The sequence below is a fragment of the Homarus americanus genome, unplaced genomic scaffold (assembly GCF_018991925.1).
Source record: "Homarus americanus isolate GMGI-L3 unplaced genomic scaffold, GMGI_Hamer_2.0 scaffold52512, whole genome shotgun sequence".
Lineage (NCBI taxonomy): Eukaryota > Metazoa > Arthropoda > Malacostraca > Decapoda > Nephropidae > Homarus > Homarus americanus.
Window position 1 is genome coordinate 17,423,735 of NW_024735442.1, and position 26,181 is coordinate 17,449,915.

The 26,181-nt window shown below is 44.0% G+C and overlaps 2 protein-coding genes across 2 annotated transcripts; both read left to right on the top strand.

Moving 5' to 3' along the window:
* Window positions 1-1,832: 1,832 nt before the first annotated feature.
* On the top strand, window positions 1,833-11,938 carry LOC121871097 (trypsin-1-like). Its single transcript, XM_042373244.1, has 12 exons — window positions 1,833-1,902; window positions 2,174-2,216; window positions 2,469-2,499; window positions 2,807-2,928; window positions 7,060-7,160; window positions 7,330-7,496; window positions 8,485-8,638; window positions 9,054-9,163; window positions 9,487-9,630; window positions 10,039-10,181; window positions 10,603-10,723; window positions 11,181-11,938. Exons 2-12 carry the CDS (start codon window positions 2,175-2,177, stop codon window positions 11,222-11,224), a joined length of 1,179 nt encoding a protein of 392 aa, XP_042229178.1. The 5' UTR covers window positions 1,833-1,902; window position 2,174; the 3' UTR covers window positions 11,225-11,938.
* Window positions 11,939-14,958: 3,020 nt separating this feature from the next.
* LOC121870919 (serine proteinase stubble-like) lies at window positions 14,959-25,832 on the top strand. Its single transcript, XM_042372891.1, has 14 exons — window positions 14,959-15,038; window positions 17,232-17,259; window positions 18,829-18,953; window positions 19,079-19,185; window positions 19,551-19,732; window positions 20,513-20,640; window positions 20,935-21,047; window positions 21,321-22,078; window positions 22,289-22,463; window positions 23,969-24,087; window positions 24,373-24,516; window positions 24,742-24,881; window positions 25,175-25,301; window positions 25,658-25,832. The coding sequence occupies exons 1-14, from the start codon at window positions 14,982-14,984 to the stop codon at window positions 25,714-25,716; spliced, it is 2,262 nt and encodes a 753-aa protein (XP_042228825.1). The 5' UTR covers window positions 14,959-14,981; the 3' UTR covers window positions 25,717-25,832.
* Window positions 25,833-26,181: the final 349 nt, after the last annotated feature.

Here is a 26,181-nt window from a genome sequence, read left to right on the forward strand (position 1 = left end):
GCTCCACCTAATTACTCCTGATACCCCGGGTGTTTACGATACTATAGCAGCGTGTCAACGATACTGACTCGAGTATTTTAGCACTACTTATATCCTTCATCTAGAATCTTGCTGACGTGCAACCCCTGTTTTTACTGATGGTTCTGTGCAGACAAACACAGGTAGATCAGATTGTGCATGTGTAATATATAAAGCAAATGCGATGATAAGTGTCAAACCTGCAATTACTCTAGAACTGGGCCAGCACAACACAAACTGAACTAATGAGAGTCTATCTAGCCACTGACTACCTTTAAGAAAATGGAGGTGGTGTGATATTCTGTGACTCCCAAAATGCTTTGTAATGGATGAACAGACCGTCAGGCTCAATGTATAAAGTTATATGTGATATTAAAAGAAATGTGATAACTGCCAAGGACAATGTTCTTCCTCTGTTCATCTGGAAATGTGTCAAAACTCATGCGTGTGTACATGTGTGGGTATACATAACATGTCAGTATCCACAGGTGTCTTTGTGTGCACGTTGGGAATGTACATGTCAGCGTATGTCTTAATTTCTCTCTGTTCATGAGAATGTGTGTTTAGTTTATGGTAACCTTGACATTTAATACAGTAGTGGAAATATACTAAATATTTTCTGATAACTACAGCGCACAGGTAACCTTGACACTCAACACCTGGGTATGCGGATACCTTTTGCTAATACACCCTATAAGTAACCTTTAGTTATATCTCCGTTAATGAATCATACGTGAGTGTGTTAAGGTGCCTCGGAGACAGTCTGTTGGAGTCAGTCACACTCTACAAGAACACACTGGCCCTCTCACTCACCCGCTACACTGTTACTTCGAGGTCTTCACCGCTGAGCCTCTCAAGGACTTCCAACCGCTATTGTTGGGGCGTATTTCTGGCGACCCTCTGACAAAATATTCAGTCAATATTTATTATATTTTGTGATGGAATAGGAAGAGATCAGTTGAAGATTAAGCACCCTAGCTTATTTCACTCGATAATTCAACACCCCAAAACTACCTGGATGATTAGGTTAGGTTGGGTTGGGTCAGATTAGTCTTAGGGTGTTTACTCATCAGGTGAAATAGGCCGGGGTGTCTAATATTCACGTGATCCTATTTAAGCAAGGATTACTTTGTTCATGATGGTATGTACACGTGAACCCGGGTCGTCTTCCATGTGAACCCGGGTCGTCTGTCGTGGGAAACCGGGTCGTCTGTCGTGGGAAACCGGGTCGTTTACCACGTGAACCCGGGGCGTCTACCACGTGAACCCGGGGCGTCTACCACGTGAACCCGGGGCGTCTACCATGTGAACCCGGGGCGTCTACCACGTGAATCCGTCTCTACCATGTGAATCTGCAGTCACATACACCCACTCCCTCTTCGTTATAAAAAAAAACCAAAAAAAAAAAACAAGGGTACTTTTATTTAAACTTTAACGACATGAACTTTAATAAAAAAAATATATATATTGTTTACATATCAGGCAAACCATTGTCTAGCTCACACCTCAAAGTACTGGGAGTGATGCTCTGTTGTTAGAAACTGGAATCGACAACTGCATTCCGTTAACCGTGACTTTAGGAGGATACAAACTCAGTGAAGAGTTGTGTGGGAGGTGTGTGTAAGGCCAGGAGGTCCAGGGGCCTCTACGTCACGGCAAATCATCAGGGAGAGAAAAATCTACGAGAGTGTCACGCCCGGTTTAACATGCAGGTTACTCACAGGTGTTACACAACAGATGTTCAGTCTAGGTCATCACTACGCACAGTTTTGAGCATATAAAAGGAGTCAGCAGAATCAATTGTCTATCACTGACGGGTTCTCCTCCCTGTCATCTGGTGGCTTGTCTACGTTAGCAACTTCACCTACGAACTCCCTTAGCGAGGTTAGTGCTTCGTTAGGGGCGCCTCAACATACTCTTCTATTCAGTATGTTTCCTGAAGACAGAATCGTGCGAACCCTTGCGATAAAAGTTAAAGTTTTGAAGTTAAAGTTTTAAATTTGAGATTAAGTCGTTAACGAATCAACTCTGACAATGATTTAACTCGTTGGTGTTGTGTGGGAGTAAGTCAATATGTCCACATAATAGTTTTCACCTGTAATTTATTAATACTTTGTTGTCTAAGTTTTTTTTAATGTTTAAATTTGTGTTACAGGATGAAGTGGATCATCAGTGTGGTGGCGCTTTACCTTCTGTTGGTGAGTTGTTGCTTCAGTATAACTTGTTGTGTTGGTGCTTCACTATATAACTTGTTATTGGTGCTTCACTATAAACTGTTGTGATGGTGCTTCAGTATATAACCTGTTGTGTTGGTGCTTCAGTATATAACCTGTTGTATTGGTACTTCACTATAACCTGGTCATAATTCCGGTCAGGCCTACATAGGAAGCTAACAACTGTAGATCGGAGTTAACACAGCGTGACACTCAAAGCATTTCTCTATTTCACAGGACCTGCCCGACCAATCTCACGCACAGGAAGGTAAGCATGACTGTCACTTGCCTGTTTAACACTGACCTATGGACACACACACATTTTTCAATCACCTAACATCGAAATTTCACATTGATATATACATCATGAATACCAAATTAGAATTAACCTTATGGAGACATCGAGTGAAAGTTACCTCCTCAAGTTTAATTAACCTGATATTATTTAACACCCGAAAGTTACCTGAGGGTTAGGAATTAAATTAGGTTAGGTTAGGATGAAATAAAATGAGCGAGGAGAGGGTACCTAATCACGTGATCGATCGAAAGTAACAATGAATTCTTCTTGTCAACAGAAGTCCCGTGTACCGACCCCTCCGCCACGATACCTTTACCCGACAACGTTTCCATCACCATCCATTCTCCCAACTACCCTGACAATTATCCCAACAACGAAAAATGTGGATGGATATTGGAGGTAAGGAAGAGTGATAAGAATGATGTGGAACTCTGAGGTAAAGATGTGTGGTGAGGAAGATTAAGATGTGTGGTGAGGAGGATTAGGATGTGTGGTGAGGAGGATTAGGATGTGTGGTGAGGAAGATTAGGATGTGTGGTGAGGGAGGAAGATAAGCGACAAAGGTATTATTATTTTTATTATTAATAGTAGTAGTAGTAGGCGGCAACAGCGCGGGGTGGGGTGTAATTGTGTCCTCCCTGATCTATAGTGATTTTGGGGAGGACATGCTCAGTAGGCGGGAGCAGGAATTTCACAGTGTGTCTGTAAATATCAGACGACACCGTAATCATTGCCACTGAAGGTTCTTCTCATCCCTTAAGGCTTTGGTTGCAAATTTTCCGTGTGTATACCAGCGATCACCAGGCGAGTTGTAAGTGTGTCGGTTGGTGGTGCCAGTGTGGGATAGGCCTACTTTAGCGACTCCCGCCCCTGAGGCCAGTGATACAAGGCCAACTATTCTATGAGGTCGTTGACCACACGTAAACAGACATCCCGGGAAGTGCCAGCCACCCTCCGACCATGTAAGACTTTATTACGTATACTTGCACCAGTGTGATCATAGAAATTGTGATTATTCCTGTCATAGATATACAAATAAGAGTCAGGTGTGACAATTCCTGCTCCCAGTGTATAATTCCGATTAGGAGACTGCTGCCTTCACCCCCCAGGGAGGCCTACACACCCATACCCACGCACTATGGCCCTACTACCCGGACACTGTTATCCAACCTGTCACCTCTCTGCCCTTTTCTCATAAGAAGAATTTTCATCCGAATGAGACCACTGCAGATATCAGTGGCAGACATCCCTGTTGCTCGAAGTGTGGAGCATTATGCCGGGCAACTGCTTTTGCTGTATCTGTGTTAGCCAGAACCAAAATTGCACAAGTTATGAATGTGCGAGAAACAACCGTCGGTGTATTGGGTTCAGGAAGAGGAACAATTGTCGGAATCTCCAGGGCATGGAGCCGTCACAGGAGGACACAGTCGATATCGCCCTGACACCACCGCCCAATGATATCCTGAATGATAGCGGTGATTCCACTCAGTCTGAAAATGTAGTGGCAATAAATGCTGCTCCAACATTAGCAGATGTCCACGAGGTGAATGACAGACAGCCACCACATTGGAATGGCATGTCGATGGAAAATGCGGACAAATGTGTTAAAGAAACCAACTCAAAAGTTGTCACGTGGTCGCCAGTTAACCTCTTTGAACCACCCAAGAGTGCGGCCACCAAAGAAATGATTCGGGAGATGACTCGCCTCATAATCGAGTACACTCAGGACAACTTCGTTGCCCCATTCTTCAAATACTCGCAATAATACCCCATCTATTCTGTCAGTGGACACACATAACGACTCAGTGCAAAGAAAATGTGGCAGCAATGAAGAGAAGATTGACAATGCTTCAGAAAGGGGTCCTTGATGATCTATTACGTGAAGCAAGGACACTGCAGCAGAGAATAAAATTCATAGGGGATGGAAAGCAAAACACCGAGGAAGTTGCCAGAAAGTTTGGTAACAAGATGTGGGTGGGAAAAGTGTCCTCGGCGGTAAGATCTCTCACAGAGGAGTCTTCCGGTGGTGTTCTACCAATAAACAAATACATTACAACAACTGAAGGAAAAACATCCCCCTGCAAGTGAAGAGGAAGGCATCAGATTCCAGGGTGCCTATATCCCTCCAAACGCTGTCATGTTTGAGAAAATAACAGGAGGGATGGTGTGGGAAAAAAAACACTGAAGGCACAGGGAGGGTCAGACCCTTCAGGCCTGGGCGCAGACGGTTGGAGAGTCATCCTCAGCATTAACAAGTTTAGTGCCGTAGCAAGTAATCTTTGCAATGCCACCGCCGCCCTTGTAAGAAAGCTAGCAACCTCGTGCTGCCATCACCTTCATGCTCTGATGGCCTGCCGCCTCATTCCCCTGGATAAAAATCCAGGATGTAGGCCGATAGGTGTGGGGGAAGTGCTGAGACGGATCATTGGAAAATGCATAATGGAGGTGGTAAATGATGATGCCAGGGCAGCTGCAGGGAACCTGCAAGTATGTGCTGACCACCAGGCCGGGAGGAAGCAGCCATTCACGCCATGAGAAAGATATTTGAGCAGAGTGATTGTGAGGCAGTACTTCTGGTCGACGCTTCCAACGCATTCAACCGCAAACCTACACTGCACAACATCAAGATCAATTGTCCTAGATTTACAGTGTATGTTGTAAACGCCTACAGGAACCCATCAGACTTCTATATAACAAGCTTCAAGGCTCTAAGAGGATATACCATCATACAGTCAACTGAGGGAACAACGCAGGGGGACCCTGTTGCCATGGCAATGTATGCACTAGGCCTATCCGTGCTCCAACACACAATAAATTTGAAACAACCACGGTCAAGCAAGTGGCTAATGCTGACGACCTTACAGGAGCAAGAAAAGTGGAAGACGTCAAAAAGTGGTGGGACATGATAACATCACGTGGTCCACAAATAGGGTACGACCCAAATACCAGCAAGTCCTTCCTCATTGTGAAGCTAGTACATAATGAACGGGCAGTGGAGGTGTTCGTCGCAAAGTGAGGTCAAAATAACAAAGGCGGGCCAAAGACACCTAGGTGCGGTAATCGACACGAAGGACTTCAAAAACGAGTACGTAACGGGAAAGGTGAATGAGTGGGCGAAGGAAATCCAAGCTATGTCTGAGATTGCTAAAACAGATCCACATGCGGCTTTTGCGGCATTCGCCCATGGAGTAAGGCATCGCTGGAATTACCTGATGCACACTATCCCTGATATCGGACCCCTCCTCTACCCTCTGGAAGAAGCCATCAGCGTAAATTTTATTCCCAAATTAGTGAAACACCTTCACTTAACCCCAGCAGAAAGGTCAATCATTGCACTACCAATGAGACTGGGAGGAATGGGATTGACCAATCCAGAGGAGCTTGTTGCCACCGAACATCAGAACTCTGTCAAGCTCACGGCAGCCCTCACTGAGCACATAATAGCTCAGAATGCAACAAGTGAGGTGGATACCAAGGAATTAAACAATATTCGACGGTCCATTACGAGAGAGCTACAGCACACCCAAAGTGATAAACTGCACCAACTGAGGCTGCAAAACCCAGAGAACTTGAAAAAAAAGTAGCTATAGCGCAGGAGGTGGGCGCCGCGAACTGGCTAACATCGTTACCGATAAGGGCAAAAGGTTTCAGTCTTAATAAGCAAGAATTAACAGATGCCATTGCTCTAAGGTATGGTAGGCCAGCAGAAGGTTTGCCTTCCCAATGCGTGTGTGGCTCTTCCTATGACATTGACCACGCCATGGTGTGCAAGAAGGGGGCTCCGTATGCTTGGGGCACGACGAAGTAAGGGACCTCACAGCAAATATGTTGAATGAAATCTGTCATGAAGTCAGGGTATAAAACCGACCCTCCTTCCATTGGACGGTGAGAATTTCCATCACAGGACTTCAAACACATCCAAAGAAGCCCGCGTGGACGTCAGTGGTCGAGTATTCTGGACGCGGGGACAGCGAGCCTTCTTTGACATAAGGATTTTCGATCCCATGGCCACAGTCACCGTAACCTAACTCTCGATGCTGCACACAGGAGGAACGATAATGATACGATCAGGGCATATGGGGAGACAATTCTGATTGTTGATCAGGACAGCTTCACCCATTTCGTGTTCACAACCTCCGGCGGGATGGGACCAAGTGCAAGATGTTTCTACGCCAGACTCGCGGAGGTGTTATCTGAACGGAAGCAGCAGCCCAGAAGTTACGTTACATCCTGGTTGAGGTGTCGACTATCCTTCTCTCTGCTTAGGTCTGTATTGCTCTGCCGGCAACAATCGCAGATATTGCCGAAGAGGCTACAGTCACTGAATGCCGCATAGATCTGCGGCTCAACTAACTCAACACAGCCAGGGTAGCTACTTATGTATTAGGTTATTTAATTTTAAGGTAATAAAACCGGCGAAGGTGTGGCTATTGGGGGAGGCTGGAGGCCACATAAAAAAAGTAGTAGAAGTATAGAATTAGTAGCAAGTTGAATTATTATATTTTAATAATTATGGTCATCATTCTTCAGCCATCAACCTCAGGCAGCACACTGTTGATGAAGTGCTCCTATGCCCTCGACCGGAGGAGGAGATCCCGAGACTATTTACAAGTAACGGCTGATGACGCGCAGTAAGTGGTCAAACATCTCTCTCCTCCTACTGTTAATTTAATGTTCCTGTCGTTACATGTATACAGTCGATATATCCAATATTTTCAATGCGATTAAAGACAGATAACTTTAAAACAGCATAACAAAGTAAGTGGAAAATGCATTAGTAACTTGTGTTGTTGTTAACAGAGCTGAGAGATACTACGGGTCGGGCAGTGTTGAGATTACGGCTGAGACAAGGTTGGACGTGTACTTTCAATCTAACAGAAAAAATACTGGCATTGGTTTCGAATGTACTGTCTCATCCATCCCTGCTGGAGGTGAAACCACTCCACCAGCACAGACGACTGCTTATAGTAAGTAGTTGTTTGCACCTGGCAGTAGCTTAGATCACCAATTATGACATAGGTAATTTTTTTCAGTTTCACCATTGTTTCCCCTCCCGATCGCCATGTTGGATCACATATTACACAGTTCCGGTCACATGACTTCCATAAAATGCAAGGATGTCAACAGTGTCACGTTTCAATATCCTGTTTCTACCATGAGTGTTGTAATATTCACCGATACTTCAATGGAAACCCGTAGATACTCAGGCAAATAATACCCAAGAAAATACTGATTTCAAGCAGCAAAAACGTGTGGTGAATGCTGTACTTTCATTTCATATTTATGTTTCAATAAATAAGACACACTAAGAGCGTTCGTCCTGAGTAAAATCAACTGCTGCCGCTAAAGTCTTGCTTCCATAATACAGTACAGGCACTGACGTCACCTGCCTCACGTACCAGACTCATACTGTGCGTGCATCTACCTTCTATCTTCACTTTGTTCTGAAGGTGTGAGGAAATTTCATAATATACGAGAAGTGCAGAAGTTTGTAAGATTTCATTAGGTTAGGTAATCGGTGTCATGGTGTCAGCATCTTTGGGTTAACATAATATAAAACATTTTCAGATGCTAATGACCAAATGTATAATGCTGGTAAAACTGCTGTCAGCTGGCAATACTTTCCACAACTTATACCAGGTGGGGTGAGGCTTCAACTAGGAAAGGGGCCACCATCTTGCGTAATTTTTCACCTCTCGCTATAGACCAGGTGGCAGGCCCCGAACACTAACACACACACACAGTGCTTCCCGTGTAATACAAATTACAAGAGGTTTTTCATGCAGAGAAAGAATTATTTTAAGGAACAGTAATAATTTAACTCATAACTTTAAATTGCATATTGGTTCTTGTTTTTCTATTCAACATTCGCAGAAATCAATGACCTTTCTGTATATAATCAAGACTAATTAACAACATATTATCACTCCTTTTTACTTCATAATTTGCCCCCAGAGTGTCTGGAGGCGACAAGAATCGTAGGTGGGCAAGTGACGGACCCACACGAGTACAAATTCCAAGTGGTGGTGAGAACTACAGACAATACTCTGTGTGGTGGCTCCCTCATACACCGTAAGTGGGTGCTCACCGCTGCCCACTGTGTTTCAGGGTGAGTACCAGGTTACACTCTCCTCTAACTTGCTTCAGGAAATACACCACAATATTCCCCTTCCTCCCCCTTTTTGTTATTAATACATACTAGCTTGCTTCAATATACGGAACTTCTGATTATTTGTCCATGCCCATAGCACCTTTCCAATGTCCCACGCCTGTCATACCTTCTCTTTGTTACCATAAACTCCCCAATTCAAGACCTTTCCAGGAATATACAGTATATGACTGCTGCATATCTAAGCCTAACCCATGTGAGTCTCCTGGGAATTTATCACATACTCTGTGTCACCAGGAGAGAGAAAGACTCCCCCCTGATAACACTCATACCAGTTAAGGGAAATTAATTTTATCTATGCCTTAATATTTAACCTTCTCCCTGTACTGATGGACCAAACTAAATCTTTCCCCAGTAAGAATCGTAACCAGGTATTTGTGTACCTGGGAGCCCACCAATATAACGACAACACGAATGAACGAGGCGCCGAGGATCTGATCATCCATCCACTGTACAACAGCAACAGTAAGTACGATAGATTTATTATACATTTATCACCTACACACAATAATCAAACGAGCTGATCATAATGAGTAGTAGAGTTTGATATGATTTAGCTGAGTGGATATTATTTCCCTTTAACTCTTGCGACAACCAGCATCATCTACTTGACCATCACTTATAGGTGTGGGAGGTATACGGGCTTCAAACATATATTTATTCACACATTTTTTTTTTTAGTGCTTTATCGTGTTGTTACTCTATAATGATGAGTCATGTTATCGATTTATACTTATGAATTATCATCTTAAAACATAAAAACTACGTATTTTATATTTCATCTACAGGGAATGACAACGACGCTGCTCTCATCAAGATAGCCGATGCAATGGCCTCTGATACCGTTGGCTATGTGTGTATCGCTTCCAACAGAGCAAACTTGTACTCTCAAGGGACCGCAACTGTGATTGGATGGGGTACTACGAGCTCCGGTAGGTGTCAGCACAAGTCATGTTATCACCAGATTTTTTTTAACGCTTTTAGTATCCTGGATAACTGGACGACGATAAATTTGCTTCAGCTAGTGTCATGCGATTCAATCTAGACGATAACTCTACTGCCATAGACTTTAAAGAAGTAAATGGGTATTATATTGAAAGGACATTTGCTATAAGATACAACTAACTCTGAGACATATTAAATAGTGAGGTAAAGACAGTTATAAGACATACAAATCTAAGTTTAAATTTAAGTTGTTCTGGAGTTTTTCGTGAGTTGATGTCATTATACTGAACCTGAACTGTGTGTGTGTGTGTGTGTGTGTGTTTTACTAGGCTGGTCACCTCTCATAACGTCCACTGAGTTATAAGATCAATAATTAACCAACACAATTATTTCAGGTGGATCCATTTCCTCTACTCTAAGGGAGGCCGATGTCCCTCTCATGTCTAACTCGGAGTGTTCATCACGGTATCTTAATTATGGCTCTTACATCACTGACAATATGATATGTGCTGGCCAACCCGGAACGGATTCTTGTCAGGTGAGGTGTTGTACGATATGTGCCTTAATGTGTTGTACTGCATGTTGGTATGTTGTTACAGATTCTTCAACACAATAATCTGCCTCAAAAACCACTTTCAGGTGTTGCTTACCCTCCCTCCCCCTCCCCTATTGTACCAGCACCTCGCCTCCCCTCCTCCTAACCTCATTGTTTTCAGTATATATTTATTACATTTTACATTCAGACAACTTTAGGTACCTATTTTTCTACTGATGCTGTATAGTTTTATTTTTGTTTTTAATTATTACTATTTCAATTTGTCTTTCTCCCTTACTCTGTTATTCCTCCTGTTCTGTCTCCCTCTTGGTATATCACTTCACGCATCTCAGTACCCCACCCCTATGTTAGAGGTACACTATACGCGGCATAATGTACTTAAAATAGCCTTCTTTTACGGTAGGGTGACTCAGGTGGGCCACTGCTTTACCCCGATGGCAGTGTTGATTACGTCCAGATCGGTGTTGTGTCGTGGGGGATCAACTGTGCTGCAGAATATCCAGGAGTCTATACCCGCGTCACAAGTAAGTGCCACCCGCCTCTCATAACCTAACCAAACCTAACCATCCGCCTCCCACAATATGACCAGAATGTATTTTCAACGTAACCTAAACAAACCTAACATAAAACCAGCCCAACCTAACCTAAACCAGCCCAACCTAACCTAACCAAACCCAATCAAAGTTAAAGCAAAATAATTTAGAGGAGTGAATGGTGACAAAAGAGACATCAATAATAAGAGCAACGGGTCGTTCATGAAGTACTGTACCGTATGTATGTAAGTCTCTCGGTCCTTGAATCACTAATAAATGAGATGTAATGATACCGGTTCACTGGCAGGAGCATTTAAATCATATAATAATAGTACACTAAGATCACTAAGGCTGAAAAGGTGACACACACACACACACACACACACACACACACACTAGTCACCACGTAAATTAATGTGTGTTAATGCAAACTGTTTACTCTGAACAGGTGTGAGTGACTGGATCGAAAATGTTGTGTCCTCAAACCCGTGATTAGAGCTAAACAAACTAATTACTCTGGACTGTCACTTGCCTGTCGACCTTGATGAATTAAGTCACCTAGCTGCCCAGGGTGCCATCTACCTGCCCAGGGTGCCATGTAGCTGCCCAGGGTGCCATCTAGCTGCCCAGGGTGCCATCTAGCTGCCCAGGGTACCATCTAGCTGCCCAGGGTGCCATCTAGCTGCCCAGGGTGCCATCTAGCTGCCCAGGGTGCCATCTACCTGCCCAGGGTGCCATCTAGCTGCCCAGGGTGCCATCTAGCTGCCCAGGGTACCATCTAGCTGCCCAGGGTGCCATCTAGCTGCCCAGGGTGCCATCTAGCTGCCCAGGGTGCCATCTAGCTGCCCAGGGTGCCATCTAGCTGCCCAGGGTGCCATCTAGCCATCATGAATACTATCTCAGCTGTCCGGCCTGTTCCTTACTGACCCTTCTATTATCTTACAACCTAATTTGTTATCTTAGAGCTGGTGTGTTACCTTACTACCTGGCGTTATCTTAGAGCTGGTGTGTTACCTTACTACCTGGCGTTATCTTACAGCTCGGTGTGTTATCTTACAGCTCGGTGTGTTGTCTTACAGCTCGGTGTGTTATATTACTGCTGTGTTATATTACAACCTGGTGTTATAATCCCCCCTGGACACGTTCCCTCAATAACTCTTCTTGATCATTTTCTCTCCAAGTTTGTGAAGCAATAAAACTAAAATGGCATAATGATTTTATTCTGGAAACCTTTTAATACTGAAGAGTCTGGGTAATACTGAACAAGCCTGGGTAATACTGAACAAGCCTGGGTAATACTGAACAAGCCTGGGTAATACTGAACAAGCCTGGGTAATACTGAACAAGCCTGGGTAATACTGAACAAGCCTGGGTAATACTGAACAAGCCTGGGTAATACTGAACAAGCCTGGGTAATACTGAACAAGCCTGGGTAATACTGAACAAGCCTGGGTAATACTGAACAAGCCTGGGTAATACTGAACAAGCCTGGGTAATACTGAACAAGCCTGGGTAATACTGAACAAGCCTGGGTAATACTGAACAAGCCTGGGTAATACTGAACAAGCCTGGTAATACTGAACAAGCCTGGTAATACTGGAACAAGCCTGGGTAATGAATGCAATACTGAACAAGCCTGGGTAATACTGGGCTGGGTAATACTGAATAAGCCTTCCTGGGTAATACTGAACAAGCCTGGGTAATACTGAACAAGCCTGGGTAATACTGAACAAGCCTGGGTAATACTGAACAAGCCTGGGTAATACTGAACAAGCCTGGGTAATACTGAACAAGCCTGGGTAATACTGAACAAGCCTGTGTAATACTGAACAAGCCTGGGTAATACTGAACAAGCCTGGGTAATACTGAACCATACCTTCCTCTATTATGTGTCTGAAGACGGAGAAAATAGATTAGGTTGAGACCCGCTTTTTTTTAGGTTAAGTTGGGGAATTGATGGAAGGCCTGCTGGGGCTCAAGGCACAGCCAGACATGAGGGATGGAGAAGTCACAACATATAGTCGTGGGGGGAAAGGTTGGAAAAGAGGTTTAATGAGTTAAACAGAGGGGGACGACACCCCTTGTTTTACATATTACAGAGTTTGTTGGCTAACTAAGCTAACCTAGGATTTAGGGATGAGGTTGCACAATGGTTACTTTAGTTGACAATGACTAGTTTGATTGTGACTTATTAAATATGAATTTATATCATTAAGTTTTAATCTAAGGTGGATCACTGGCGGACATAGATGGGTCGCGGGTTGGGTTGTTGTAGTGAGGGCAGACTCCGGGGCCACCAGGCGTGGGGTCGCCCTCCGTTGATGTCTTCCCCGCGTAGGTGGTCTGGGCTGAGGGTCGTCCAGGAGCTTATCCCAAACCTTCTTCCATAGGCGATGGAACCTGACGTTGAGGGCCTCTGTTTTATTTCTTAGGTGGATGGTTTCCACTGTCTCCTGGTAGGGTGGCGCTTGGCCACTGGCTGACCTCAAACACTTGCTTTGGAAGCTCTGTAGTTGTTGTAGTCTGGTCTTCCCGAGTGTGACGAGTGGTATATGTGGGTACTCCAACACAGGCCTCACCAGCGCCTTGTACAGGTGAACTTGTATCTTCTCAGGCATCAGTTTAAAACGTTTTAATTTGGCTGCGGCGACTTTGGCTTTATTTAGTCTGTCCTTCACGTGGGAAATGAGGCCTCATCATCTCTCGAGACCCGCTTAACACTCCACCAACTTAGGATGTGTGTGTGTGTGTGTGTGTGTGTGTGCGCGCGCGCGCACGGAAGTCGAGGTTATTGAGGCAACACAAGACTGGCCGGGAACCTCTGCCGGCAGACACGCTCAGCTGACGGTGACGGAAACATTTATATCCTCAAATATATCCGTAGCGATGACGTAAACTAATAACACCTGTGATAGTACACCTGTGATAGAACTCCTGCGATAGAACACCTGTGATAGTACACTTGCGATATAACACCTATGATAGTACACTTGCGATAAACACCTGTGATAGACAACCTGCGAAAGAACACCTGCGATAGAACACCTGTGATAGTACACTTGCGATATAACACCTATGATAGTACACTTGCAATAAAACACCTGTGATAGAACACCTGCTAAAAACACCTGTGATAGAACACCTGTGGTTTTAGATTCTCCCGGCTGAGGTGACGCTGACACTGTAGGCACGACACCCGGACCACCCCACGTCCTTCTCCCTCCCTTACCCTCACATACCCCCTCCCTCTCACCCTTCTCCCCCCCTTACCCTCACATACCCCCTCCCTCTCATCCTTCTCCCCCCTTACCCTTATATACCCCCTCCCCCTCACCCACCTCACACGAGTCTTATGTTTACGTGAGGTTGAAGACCGGGAAGAAAGTAAACACATTAATGAACACAATTTAGAATTTTGCTCCACTAACACAAATGCCTCTCTCGCACGCTTCATAACTGTTGAGGTTGTTCAAGGAGATCTGTTTTAGATAGTTGACCCAAATTTTAACACAAATGTCAAGATTCACGTTAATTATTGTTTTAATCATGTGTTCCCCAAGACACTGCACCGATACTCACTCTGCCTCCACTTCACCGTGATACAGCCTCGTGGGGTAGTGTTACATGTGCTTCTCCTCCAGGCAGGTGTCCAGGCTCTCAGTTATATCTCCTATAATCTATAATTGTTGATGGACCGGTGTAATTACTGATCTTGTTACGCACCTAAAAGACCCTAGTAGTTGAAGTAAGAACATCATAACTTCAATGACATTCAAGCCCAAAGGAGAACTCTGGATGCTAAGTACTGTCTTCACTCACCCACTCGTTCACCCACCCCGTGATGGTTGTTGCAGGTGTGTGACGCTCCTACAGGTGATGAGACGGGGAAGCTTCGTGATCCCTAAGCGTCAACACAGTCACACACAACACTAGATAACAGAGGTCGTAACAGATACAGGTCACAGATCAACCAACCCGATCGGCTAATATGGGAACAAGTAGCGAAAAATGATCAAATGAGTAAACAGAGGAGACGTGGGGTTTCTGAGTAGTGTTTGATAACGAGGAAAAATGGTCCTTGTGCCGAAATCCTTCTCTATCCTGACAAAAAGGACAACATTTTCCTCCTGTGACTACCACCGTAATGTACAAGCTTCTCAAGTAATGACGTCACGACTCACACAAGCATCAAACGCCATGTTGAACACGAGCGTCAGTAGCGTGGTTGACGACGCCGACGACAGTCACCATGAAGCTGCTGCTCCTCCTCCTCCTGGACCTAACCCTCCTGCACAAAGACGTTCGTGTGAGTACTGTACCTTCTACATGAGGGTCAAGTTCCGGTTCAGTTATGCCACTATAGTTTACTACTGTCACAACAAAACCGTTTCAATCAGTTCAGTAAATCGTCAAAGTATCTTTTTTTAGTGTTAATTATGTATGACTCAAAAAAGATCGTGTTTAAAGAATTTTATAGTTTTACTCTATAGTTCACGGTGAAATGGAGGCATAACTTAATGTGTCACCTGGCGGACAATATACCAGACAGGTGAACAATAACCAAGCTAGCCTTAACTATAGTCTCCTCACACAAACTTCACTAATGAGGCTGAGGATTAGTTTATAGCGAGGTAGCTGATTGGCCGGTTGACTGACTTGTCACGCTGAAAATTTTTAAGTATTTTTCTTGTTCATGATATTTATGTTACCAATACGTTTCACATGTTGATTTTTACCCATACAAGTGAGGAAATTATCAGATTTTTAACATTGAATAGTTATTACTCCTTAAAAAAAAACAAATATACACAAGAAAAATTAAATACTAAAGCTTGGTTGAACGATCCTGTGTGTGTTTTCCTGACAGCCAATCAGCTGCCTTGCTACAAACAACTTTAGGCCTTATTTGCAAAGCTCGAGTGAGGGAGGAAGATGCATGAGTTAGAGCCGATGAGGACAGAAGGCGAGCACTGTATACTCTAGCTAGGTCGCCACACCCTAGTTATGTACACAGGTTAATAAAACGATGAAACTAACTGGGGGGAAACCAAAATGGCCCCTAGGCGTACACACACACACACACGAGAGGTGGTAAAATATTATAAATGGGACCTTCGACTTCCTCCTACAAGAGAGCGCAGTCAACGGTCATATCCGGGATTCCTTGAAATTTCCCAAGTGAATGTCACCCATGTTCCCCGTCCTTGATACACGCAGTATACTTCACACACACTGTGGGTATACGTGTGAACTATAATAATTTGGTATACTCTCTCTCTCTCTCTCTCTCTCTCTCTCTCTCTCTCTCTCTCTCTCTTCTAGCCTTATCCCCACTTTCTCTTCTCTTTCCCTTATTCTTCCCTCATTTTCTATTTGCTACACGTCACGTAGTACGAAAAAGCTATACTGTATTTGGTCTATCACAACTATGGTCTCAATAGGTTAAGAGTTCTCTGATATGGACAGACAGAAAAACAGATAGACAGACAAACTGACAGACGGAAAGATGAAAAGACAGGAAGAGATACCACACACGCACACAATACTGAGACACGCTAAACAGTGCTAAGTCATAATCTATTAACGACCTTGTTCAGCGAGCCAGTGACGGGACGCTGCCTCACCAAGGTCACTCAGAAGTAAGATAGATAGATAGATAGCCTTTACCATCACCAGTTTACGGTCATTATCCACGCTGTCTGTGGTTTGTCGTGATTTACTGATGCATCATGGTCTTCCGGCAAATTAGATGCAAGTTTTACCGACTGGATACACTGTGACGATAGATGGATAGTGAGTAAAATTCTCATACAAGTTGGTAGTGATTCAGCCTCGGTAGTGGGGGTATTGTACATAAAGTTTATAGAGAGTGAAGGTATACAAACAACGGTAAACAGGGTAGCTAATTTGATAAAGGATTACTCAACAAATCGATGAAGGATTACTCAACAAATCGACGAAGGATTACTCAACAAATCGATGAAGGATTACTCAACAAATCGATAAAGGATTACTCAACAAATCGATGAAGGATTACTCAACAAATCCACCAATTGTTTATCCACCTGACCAGACACCTCATGAGGGTCAGTGTGTGGTAAAGTACAGGGACACACACTCATTAAGATTTATTCATAGGTAAATTTCCTCATGAACAGTCTCAAGGTAATATCTGTGTTGATCACTTGAGACAACGAGACACGTACGACTGAGCGGCACTGAGTCAGGTAACCAACAAGCAGGAACTCGGGACATATTTTACGAAGCGAGGATAAGAGGGAGCAATAAATGTGTACCGCCGTGCTGCTCCCCATAAACGAAAATGGTTCCAGGATGATGCGAAGTTACTTGTCAACATTCAACTTGGACTGTATATTATATTTATTAATTGTCTGTGTCTGTATAATATTCTTCAAAGTTATATTACTATGTACAGTATATACACATTGCTGTAGGTATGTGTTGTGTTATAATGTATGTTTGTTGTGTCTCCCCACAGTGCCTGGAAGACCAGTCTGCTACGTTGGGTCAGTATACACACACACACACACACACACACACACATGTTAATCTTTATGTTTAATAAATTCAACTCGGGTCCACCTTGGTCATATTAACTCGCTTCTTCACAATGTGTTCATCCATCACCTGCATTGAGGAAAACGATAGGAACTTTTTTTTTTTGCATTCTAGAAATTTTGTATCCCAACCTCGTCAACCAAACCTCAACCACGTATAGCATTAGTGTCTTTAAATCAACAGGCGAGCTATATAATGTGTCAAATGATCAAACTAGTTGATCAAGCAGGTCTTAACAGTGTATAGTGTGTGGCGTGTGGTGATCAAGGCCAGTACAGTAGAAATACATTTTTATCTCACACTAACCTTCACAGTGACGAGAAAATGCGGAGAGAGAGAGAGAGAGAGAGAGAGAGAGAGAGAGAGAGAGAGAGAGAGTAGATTTATCAGGTCATTCCCAATATCAAACTCGGAGCAATAGGGAAAGCTTTGGAACTGGGGGAGGAATGGATGGGAAGTGGGAGGGCGGAGGGACAACTTACCTACCAAATTAAAAATTGAAATCCATTGACCCTTTCAACTCAATATATAATATGACGCAATTCCTAATCTCCCCCCAAAGCCTCAATGGTAATTTTCTAAGATAATGCCACACCACAACTACACATTTAAGTATCCCCTGTACTGTACTGCCTTACCCGGAAGTGACGTCACTCCACAATGCACTACAATATGTATTAAGGAACAGATGACAGTAGTTAATATACAACTTATAAACGAAGATAAATATATTACTATTATTATATCCGCCATGTTGTAGTGGACTGGTCCGTGGCGGGAACACCATATAACTTCTGAAGGCTCGAACGGATTTTCTTGAAGCTTGTTAGGGTCGCTGCTCTCTTCCCGAACTAGGAATTGTTATTTTAACCGGTTGTTTGGATCACCTGAAGATTAGCCACGCCAGTTTATTTCATCTGGTGATTAAACACCCTAACGCTACCTGGGGGTTAGGTTAAGTTAGATTAGATTAAGTTAAGTTAGATTAGATTAGGTTACGTGAGGTTAAGTTAGTTTAGGGAGTTTAAACTTCAGGTGATTCGGTTATTTTGAACTAAGGAACGTCCTTAACTTTTAAGCGAACACATACCGTACATACATACGTATACACACATATAGTCATCGACAAAAACGAGATTTCCCGACAGCTCAGACGAGAACAGTAATAAATAAGATCCCATTAAAGCTGACGCTCTGACGGCTATTTTACTCACATAATAGTCCCACAAACAGCATCAGTCCCTGGTGTATGGCCGTGACAGGTTAACACCACACCTTCAGGACGCAGACAAGACGACGAGAGCTGTTCCCTAACATCCGGGGAACTCATTTGGATATACTACAGTAAGAGTCCTTAACACTTCAGGGAGTTACAGGAAGCGTTGAGTGAGACATGGTGCAGTGCCGAGTTGGCCTAGTCATGGGTGGGGTGGGGTGGCACTGCTGTCTCGTGTATTCATCCTCAATACTAAACGACCCATGAGTGTTTCAACATCGTCGCCGCTTCTCACACACAGATGACCTGGGCTGCTCTGCCACTGGGGTAGAGAGGGTGTTGGCTGCTGGGGACACGGTTAAGATCACCACACCGAGGTACCCTTGGGCCTATCCAGGCTTCTCCCAGTGTGCGTGGAACATCAAGGTAAGTACCGAGGTATTTATTGATTAAACACGGTGTACGTTACAAACAAAATCTGTACTATATGAACTCAGGTGAACTGCCATTGTTACTTGTGTGTGTAAATATTATTTGGTTGCCTTGGACAGCGAGGCGCCGACACCTTGATGCTCAAAGTACAGTGTGATGACTTCATGTTGGAGTTCCCCTCCAGAAGACAGACGTGTCGAGACTTCCTCCGTCTGAATAGCGACGTGTGAGTTGTGTTTACGTGTATACACACACACACACACACACACACACAATACAACAGGTTTACGCTTAGTCAATTGAAACACAAAACTTCATTTACAATTAGTAATTTGCCTAAATTCCTAGACGATCACAATTTGTCCTTTCTAAAATAATAACTTAACCCTCCCATCACGTAGCTAATCTGAGAGTGTGTTAACCCTGAACAAAATGGTAGTATACAATACATCACAAAGATGTATGTTAACTTTCTCGTTTTAATATTAAGAACGAGGAATAATTTCACGTGGAGAAGACTTTACGAGACTTTTACACCTTCAGTTCGACGGCACAAACCTCAGCGTAATGTTATATCTCCACTGTGGACAGGTACTGCACCAAACAGACGATCTCCCTCACCTTCCACGCGGACCTGGCAGCCTTATTCAAATCTAACAGCAGGAGAGGGAGACGTGGATTCTCTTGTACTGTGACTGCCACGAGTAAACAACCTCGTATGGCTTCTTCCCTCACAGCTCAGCCTTCAGAAGACGTTGCCACTACACAGATGGGTAAGTTATCCTCCGTTATGTTAAAAATGTTGTGAAGAAACGTGCACAGGAGAGATGCAACAACATAGTGATACAGGTGACGTTAAATAAGAAAGTGTAACTGCCTTGGACCTTATTAGTGAGGGGCCTGTGATATATACTGTGCACTTGAGCTGTCACTGAAGATAACAGTGTACATAGGATCACTGCTTACTGTCGTATTGAAATCTCCATGTATACTGAAGGTGATGAACCTCTTAATATCCTGACCTTACCTTTCGTTATTCTTAATCAAATAAATTCTTATTCCAGAAAGGATCTAAATAAATTACAATAAGGTAAATAACGAAACTATAGTATTCGTGCTTTATATGACCTTGATCGTGAGGTTTGACTTAGTTCAACACTCTGGGAAACAAACTCGTGATAATGAAAGTTAAGAGAATCAAAACCAACGCCGAGTAGTGACATGTTAAGTGACAAACAATACAATTAAATCATCATTAACTTCAGCAACAAACTTAAGACTTTCATCAGATGACAATAATACAAACAAACAAACTGAACAGAAAATGCTTCACTTACTTGACTTTTCAATATTCATCGAGCATTGTTCCCAGCCAATGGTCGCCAAACACAATAACCAAGTAGTAGGAGACAAAAAACATACTTGAAGATAATTAACCCAATAAACGCCTTTCTTGACTTGACTGATAGGCATTTTTCGAGCGTGAGGGATAATAATTGATCATGTGCAGCATAACAACTTGGTCATGTTTACCAAGTGTCTCCCTCCCACAGTCAAGCCGGAGTGTTCAGGGGCCAACAGCCAAGAGGTCATCCTCAACCCTGGAGACACCGCCCACATCACCTCCCCCCGCTACCCGGAGGCCTACCCCAACAATCTACACTGCAACTGGCTCATACAGGTGACGCCAGGGGCCTCGCCGTCACCGTTACCGTGTACTCTATTCCTCCCCATCTGTTTACATCTTTATTCTAAGCCCATGTTATGCTGGTCTTTCTTATTTATCATTTGTTTATGTATAATTTCTAGTAACTAGATTATCCATTTGTCAAAACTTAAAGAATGTTGCTAGTATTAAGTAGTTTACTATGCACCATTGTTACGGAAATAACCTTTATGAACTGTTCATTTTTTATTACTGATCCAAGTACTGCTTTACCCCTGAAAACCCTGATCATCACTAATTATTCTGCAGGGGTCTGACCCTAGTGTGGCCCTGAGCCTCTTCTGCGAAGCCTTTCACCTACAGAGTAAAGGTTTATGGGGGCGTGGGTGCTTCGACTACCTCCGTGTTGGCACAGGTGTTCAGTGAGTATACCAGGCTTTCAAAGTTGATGTAAACACTCATTATATTCACTTATAATATACTACTCATCCAGTACAGTCTGTAATGTAACGGCATCTGAATGTTCTCCTGTCCAAATCTGATTTTAAAGGACCGAGTCTAGCTTCGGAAATTAGAGACTAATATCACCCATCACCTGACTGTACCTCTCAGCTCAGGTGGAATATATCTGCACTATTTCACTGCTAGGTTTTCAATATTCTTGTATGTCAGTTAGCAGTTGTGTCCCCCGGCAGGTATTGTGGAAACCGTCGACCCCCGACGCAGGTAAGGAGCGGGTCGCTGGCCCTGGCCTTCAAGACGGATGAGGCAGTCAACAGACCAGGCTTCAGCTGCTATGTGAAGGCTGAAGGCGGGGACACTACTGCTGCAACAACCACAACTGTTGCCCCAACAACCACACCTGCTGCCCCGGCAACTACAACCCCAGCCGCATCCACTACAGCTGTTACCACGACAAGAACGCTAGCTGCCATATCTACTAATGTTGCCCTGACAATCACAACTCCTGACACCACAACCACACTTACTGCATCAACAACCACACCTGCTGCCCCGGCAACTACAACCCCAGCCGCATCCACTACAGCTGTTACCACGACAAGAACGCTAGCTGCCATATCTACTAATGTTGCCCTGACAATCACAACTCCTGACACCACAATCACACTTACTGCCCCAACAACCACAGCTGCTGCCACAACTACAACAGTGACATCTCCTTGCATTGCAATAACTATTATATCACAGTTTACGATTGGTTCTCCTCCTTACACCACAGTAGCCACAGTCTCTACCATTACAAACACACATCCTCCTGCAACCACAACCATCACCTCTACACTCACAACCTCTGTACCAAGTTATTTCCTATCCTTCCCCTCAGCCTTAACAATAAATAACCCAACTACAACCATCTCTAGCGTCGTGTCCATGGTTACAACAGCCGAAGTAACAACACCTGCCACCACCGACCCACCTCCTCCTCCACTACGTGAGTACTTGAGGAGGATCTTTTTCACTTAATTCTATTGTTTGTTCCTGATGGCGTCTCAGTCACTCAGCTACAACTACCTCAACCACTTCACCTTCTGTTTTGTATTGTTTAAAACTACCATTACCACCATAAGAGGATGTTGTAACCCTAATAAACATGAATTTAACCCCACGTATGAATATGGTAACACTTGACTCTCTGCTTCAGAGTGTGGGGTGAGCAACAGACCCATGCTCAAGATCGTGGGCGGGAAGGAGACAGGGGAGCACGAGTTCCCATGGCAGGTGGGTCTGATACACAAGGGGGACAAGACCCAGGTGTTCTGTGGCGGCTCTGTCATACACCCCAAGTGGGTCATCACCGCCGCTCACTGCCTCGACTTGTAGGTCATCCTGTGTGTGTGTGTGTGTGTGTGTGTGTGTGTGTGTGCCTCTGACTTACATTATAATTTTTGTCTCGGTTTTAGTGAACTAGTGACGTGTGTTGTCTCACAACTAATTGGGGAGAGATGTCAGCCGGTAAACATAAGAACATAAGGAGTCTGCAATAGGTCGGTTGGCCTGTGCATGGCAGCTCCTGTCGAGTTACTACCACTCTCTATCATCCATGAATCTATCTAGCCTCCTTTTAAAACTTTCCAGCGTTCCAGCACTTACTACAAAGTTACTAAGCTTGTTCCACTCATCTACCACCCTATTTGTGAACCAGTTTTTTCCTATCTCCCTCCTAAACCTAAGCTTATCCAACTAAGAGTCCTGTCCTGCTCGGATATTATAAGAATTTTATCTATATCTCCTTTATTGATTCCTTTCACCCGCTTAAATACTTCTAGCATATCTCCCCGCACTTTTCGTCTTTCTAGGGAATGCAAGTTTAGTTTCTTTAACCTATCCTGATATGGAAGGTTTCTAAGTCCCGAAATCATTTTCGTCATTCTTCGCTGCACCGACTCCAGTGAATTGATATCCATTCTATAATAAGGGCACCAGAACTGAACAGCATAATTGAGGTGCGGCCTGACTAGCGCAAGATATAATTGCAATATGACCTCCGCAATCTTATAAGAACATTAGTACATAAGAATGCAGGAAACTGCAGCGGCCCTATTGGTCCATACTGGGCAGTCCCATTTACACCCAACCCCTATTGCTCATATATCCATCCAACCTATGTTTGAAGCTATCCAGCGTATTGGAGTTAATGATGATATTTGGTAACTTGTTCCACTCGTCCACTACTCTATTTCCAAACCAGTGTTTACCTTCTCGCGCCTAAATCTAAATTTGTCTAATTTAAAACCATTGTTACTAGTTCGCTCCTGGTTGGATAGTTTGAGTACCTTTGTTTTATCACCTTTGTTTAGCCCTGACTTCCATTTATACACCTCTATCATATCGCCCCTCACTTACACTTCGAGATATAAAACCTAATACCTGTACTCTGTTTGCCTTATTTAGAACATTAACGCACTGTTTTCTAGGCCGAAGGTCCGGGCTTACAAGTACCCCCAAGTCTCTTTCACAAGTCGACTTCTCTAGGTTGATGTTGTTAAGGCCGTATACATTGGCAGTATTTGTTCTTTCAAAGTACGCTGCACTTGCTGGTGTTGAATATCATTTGCCATTTTTCTGACCACTCCTGATAAGGTCGCATGAAAGTTCGGAACCCCTACTGTATTTCACCTGACGATTAAACACCCTAATGCTAACCTCCCTCCCCCCCTACCCCAGATAGGATTAAGGTATTTAATCATCAGGTGAAATAAGTTACGGGATTAATCTTCAGGTAATCTATTAATTACTCCCTAAAATAGCATAAACATCCTGAGTAGTAGTATGTTAATCAACCTTTTGAGTGCTTGTGTGAGCAAGTCTGTTTATGATTCAGCATAGTGGAAGATGAGGAGGAGTATCTGTTGCTGGTGGGGGCTCACAACCTGCTGGAGGGGGAGACGATGCAAGAGCGCCAGATCAAGAACTTCATTATCCACGAGGACTATGACAAAGGTAACTCACTCACTCTCTTTATCGTCTGGCCCAGCTACCTGTTAGAGAGGGGTGGTGAAGGTAATATAATAACCACCTGCTGTTGGAGATGACGTTTAGTAAAGGTAACTCTCATACAGGTAGATACTGACCAATATAAACATCACTTCGCCAGAGAACTTCTTTACGTTGGTCGATGGTTCTATGATGAAGCCACACGATAATCTTTAACTCGAACGATATAGTAAAGTAAACGATAAAGAAATCAATTGTTCAGTCTTCTCTCTCACCCATTCCCTCAACAAGAGATGACGGCACACGACATAGCTCTAGTGGAAGTGGAGGAGCTGGTTCTAACGGAGGAGGTGTCTCCCGTGTGCCTGCCTGACCCAGACGACCTGTACAGCGGCGTGCAGGCCACCGTCACTGGCTGGGGTACCCTGTCTGATGGTGGGTATGATCTATACAGTGTACTATCTCCTGTCTGGTCGTTTAACTCCCTGTCTGTCTGTCTGTCTGTCTCTTTCACCCATTTCTCATTCTTTTTCCTTCTACCAATTATAAGTCAACCTGTTATATAAGTCAACCTGTTACATAAGTCAACCTGTTACATAAGTCAACCTGTTACATAAGTCAACCTGTTACATAAGTTAAGGCAGCCTTTGTGTGCTTCAGGTGGGCAGGCGTCGCCGAAGCTGATGGCCGTGACGCTGCACACCCTGACCAACGCCGAGTGTGAGGTGAGCTACGGCACCAGAGTCACGGAGAACATGCTGTGTGCCGGCATGACCAGGGGCGGCAAAGACTCCTGCCAGGTGAGGGAAGACACTACTGTAGATGCCCCTTCAGGAGTTTTATATAGTAGTGATGATATATTCTAGCCAACGTCATACAAAGGTTGTCTATAAGGATATATTGTCTACTTATGGTCACTATATCGCCCTCTACAACCTCTATACATTCAGTTAAGGAAGAGCCTTGAGGATTAGAATATCTTGTGTTTGGGTGTCAAGATGCTTATGAAGCTCTCTGGATTTTTTTTACTAGTTACGATCTATTAATAAGAAATAGGTGTGTGTGTGTCTAACAGTATTTCTACCTCCTTCAGGGTGACTCAGGAGGCCCACTGGTAACACTCAACAGTGGAACGGGCCGCTACCAGATCATCGGCATTGTATCGTGGGGCCGCGGCTGTGGTGTGGCGGGTTCTCCTGGCGTGTACACCAGAACCAGCAGTAAGCTACCTTTCCCTGGCTATTTTTTTCCCCACTGGCTAGTTTTACTCCCCCAGCTGGTTAGTTTTACTCCCCAACTGGCTAGTTTTACTTCCCAAGCTGGATTGTAAGAAATGACATTACAGTTAAGAACCTGTTAAGAGACTGCAAGAAACTGTACAGCATGGGGAACTGCCATTAGGTAACCTCCGCTAATAATGACTTTGTAACTCCCTGCCATGGCTTTTTTCTTCTGTTATATCACATCTGTTTCTTTATATTATCTCCTCAATGAATAGATTTAATAACTACACCTGTTTCATCTCTGTATTTATCTGTTTGAAGACACTACTAATGTACAGTGTTCTCCTCCACAGGCTACATTGACTGGATCTTGTGGCATTTTGAGAACGACACCACCACTGGTTTGATGTAACTCCTACCAGGTGTACAAGGAACCTAGCTAGCTGGTGTCCTGTCCACCGTCTACCTGTTCACTGTCTACCTGTTCAATGTCTACCTATTCACCGTATGGCTGTCCACTGTCTACCTGTCCACCGCCTACCTGTCCACCCTGTCCACCATCTACCTGTCCACCGTCTACCTGTTCAGTGTCTAGCTGTTCAGTGTCTAGCTGTTCAATGTCTACCTGTTCACCGTATGGCTGTCCACTCTACCTGTTCACTGTCTACCTGTCCACCGCCTACCTGTCCACCGTCTACCTGTTCAGTGTCTAGCTGTTCAATGTCTACCTGTTCACTGTCTAGCTGTCCACTGTCTACTTGTCCACCATCTACCTGTTCAGTGTCTACTTATCCATCGTCTACCTGTTCAGTGTCTACTTATCCATCGTCTACCTGTCCACCAAAAAGGTAGGTGGACTAGGGGTGCCCCGAGGGTT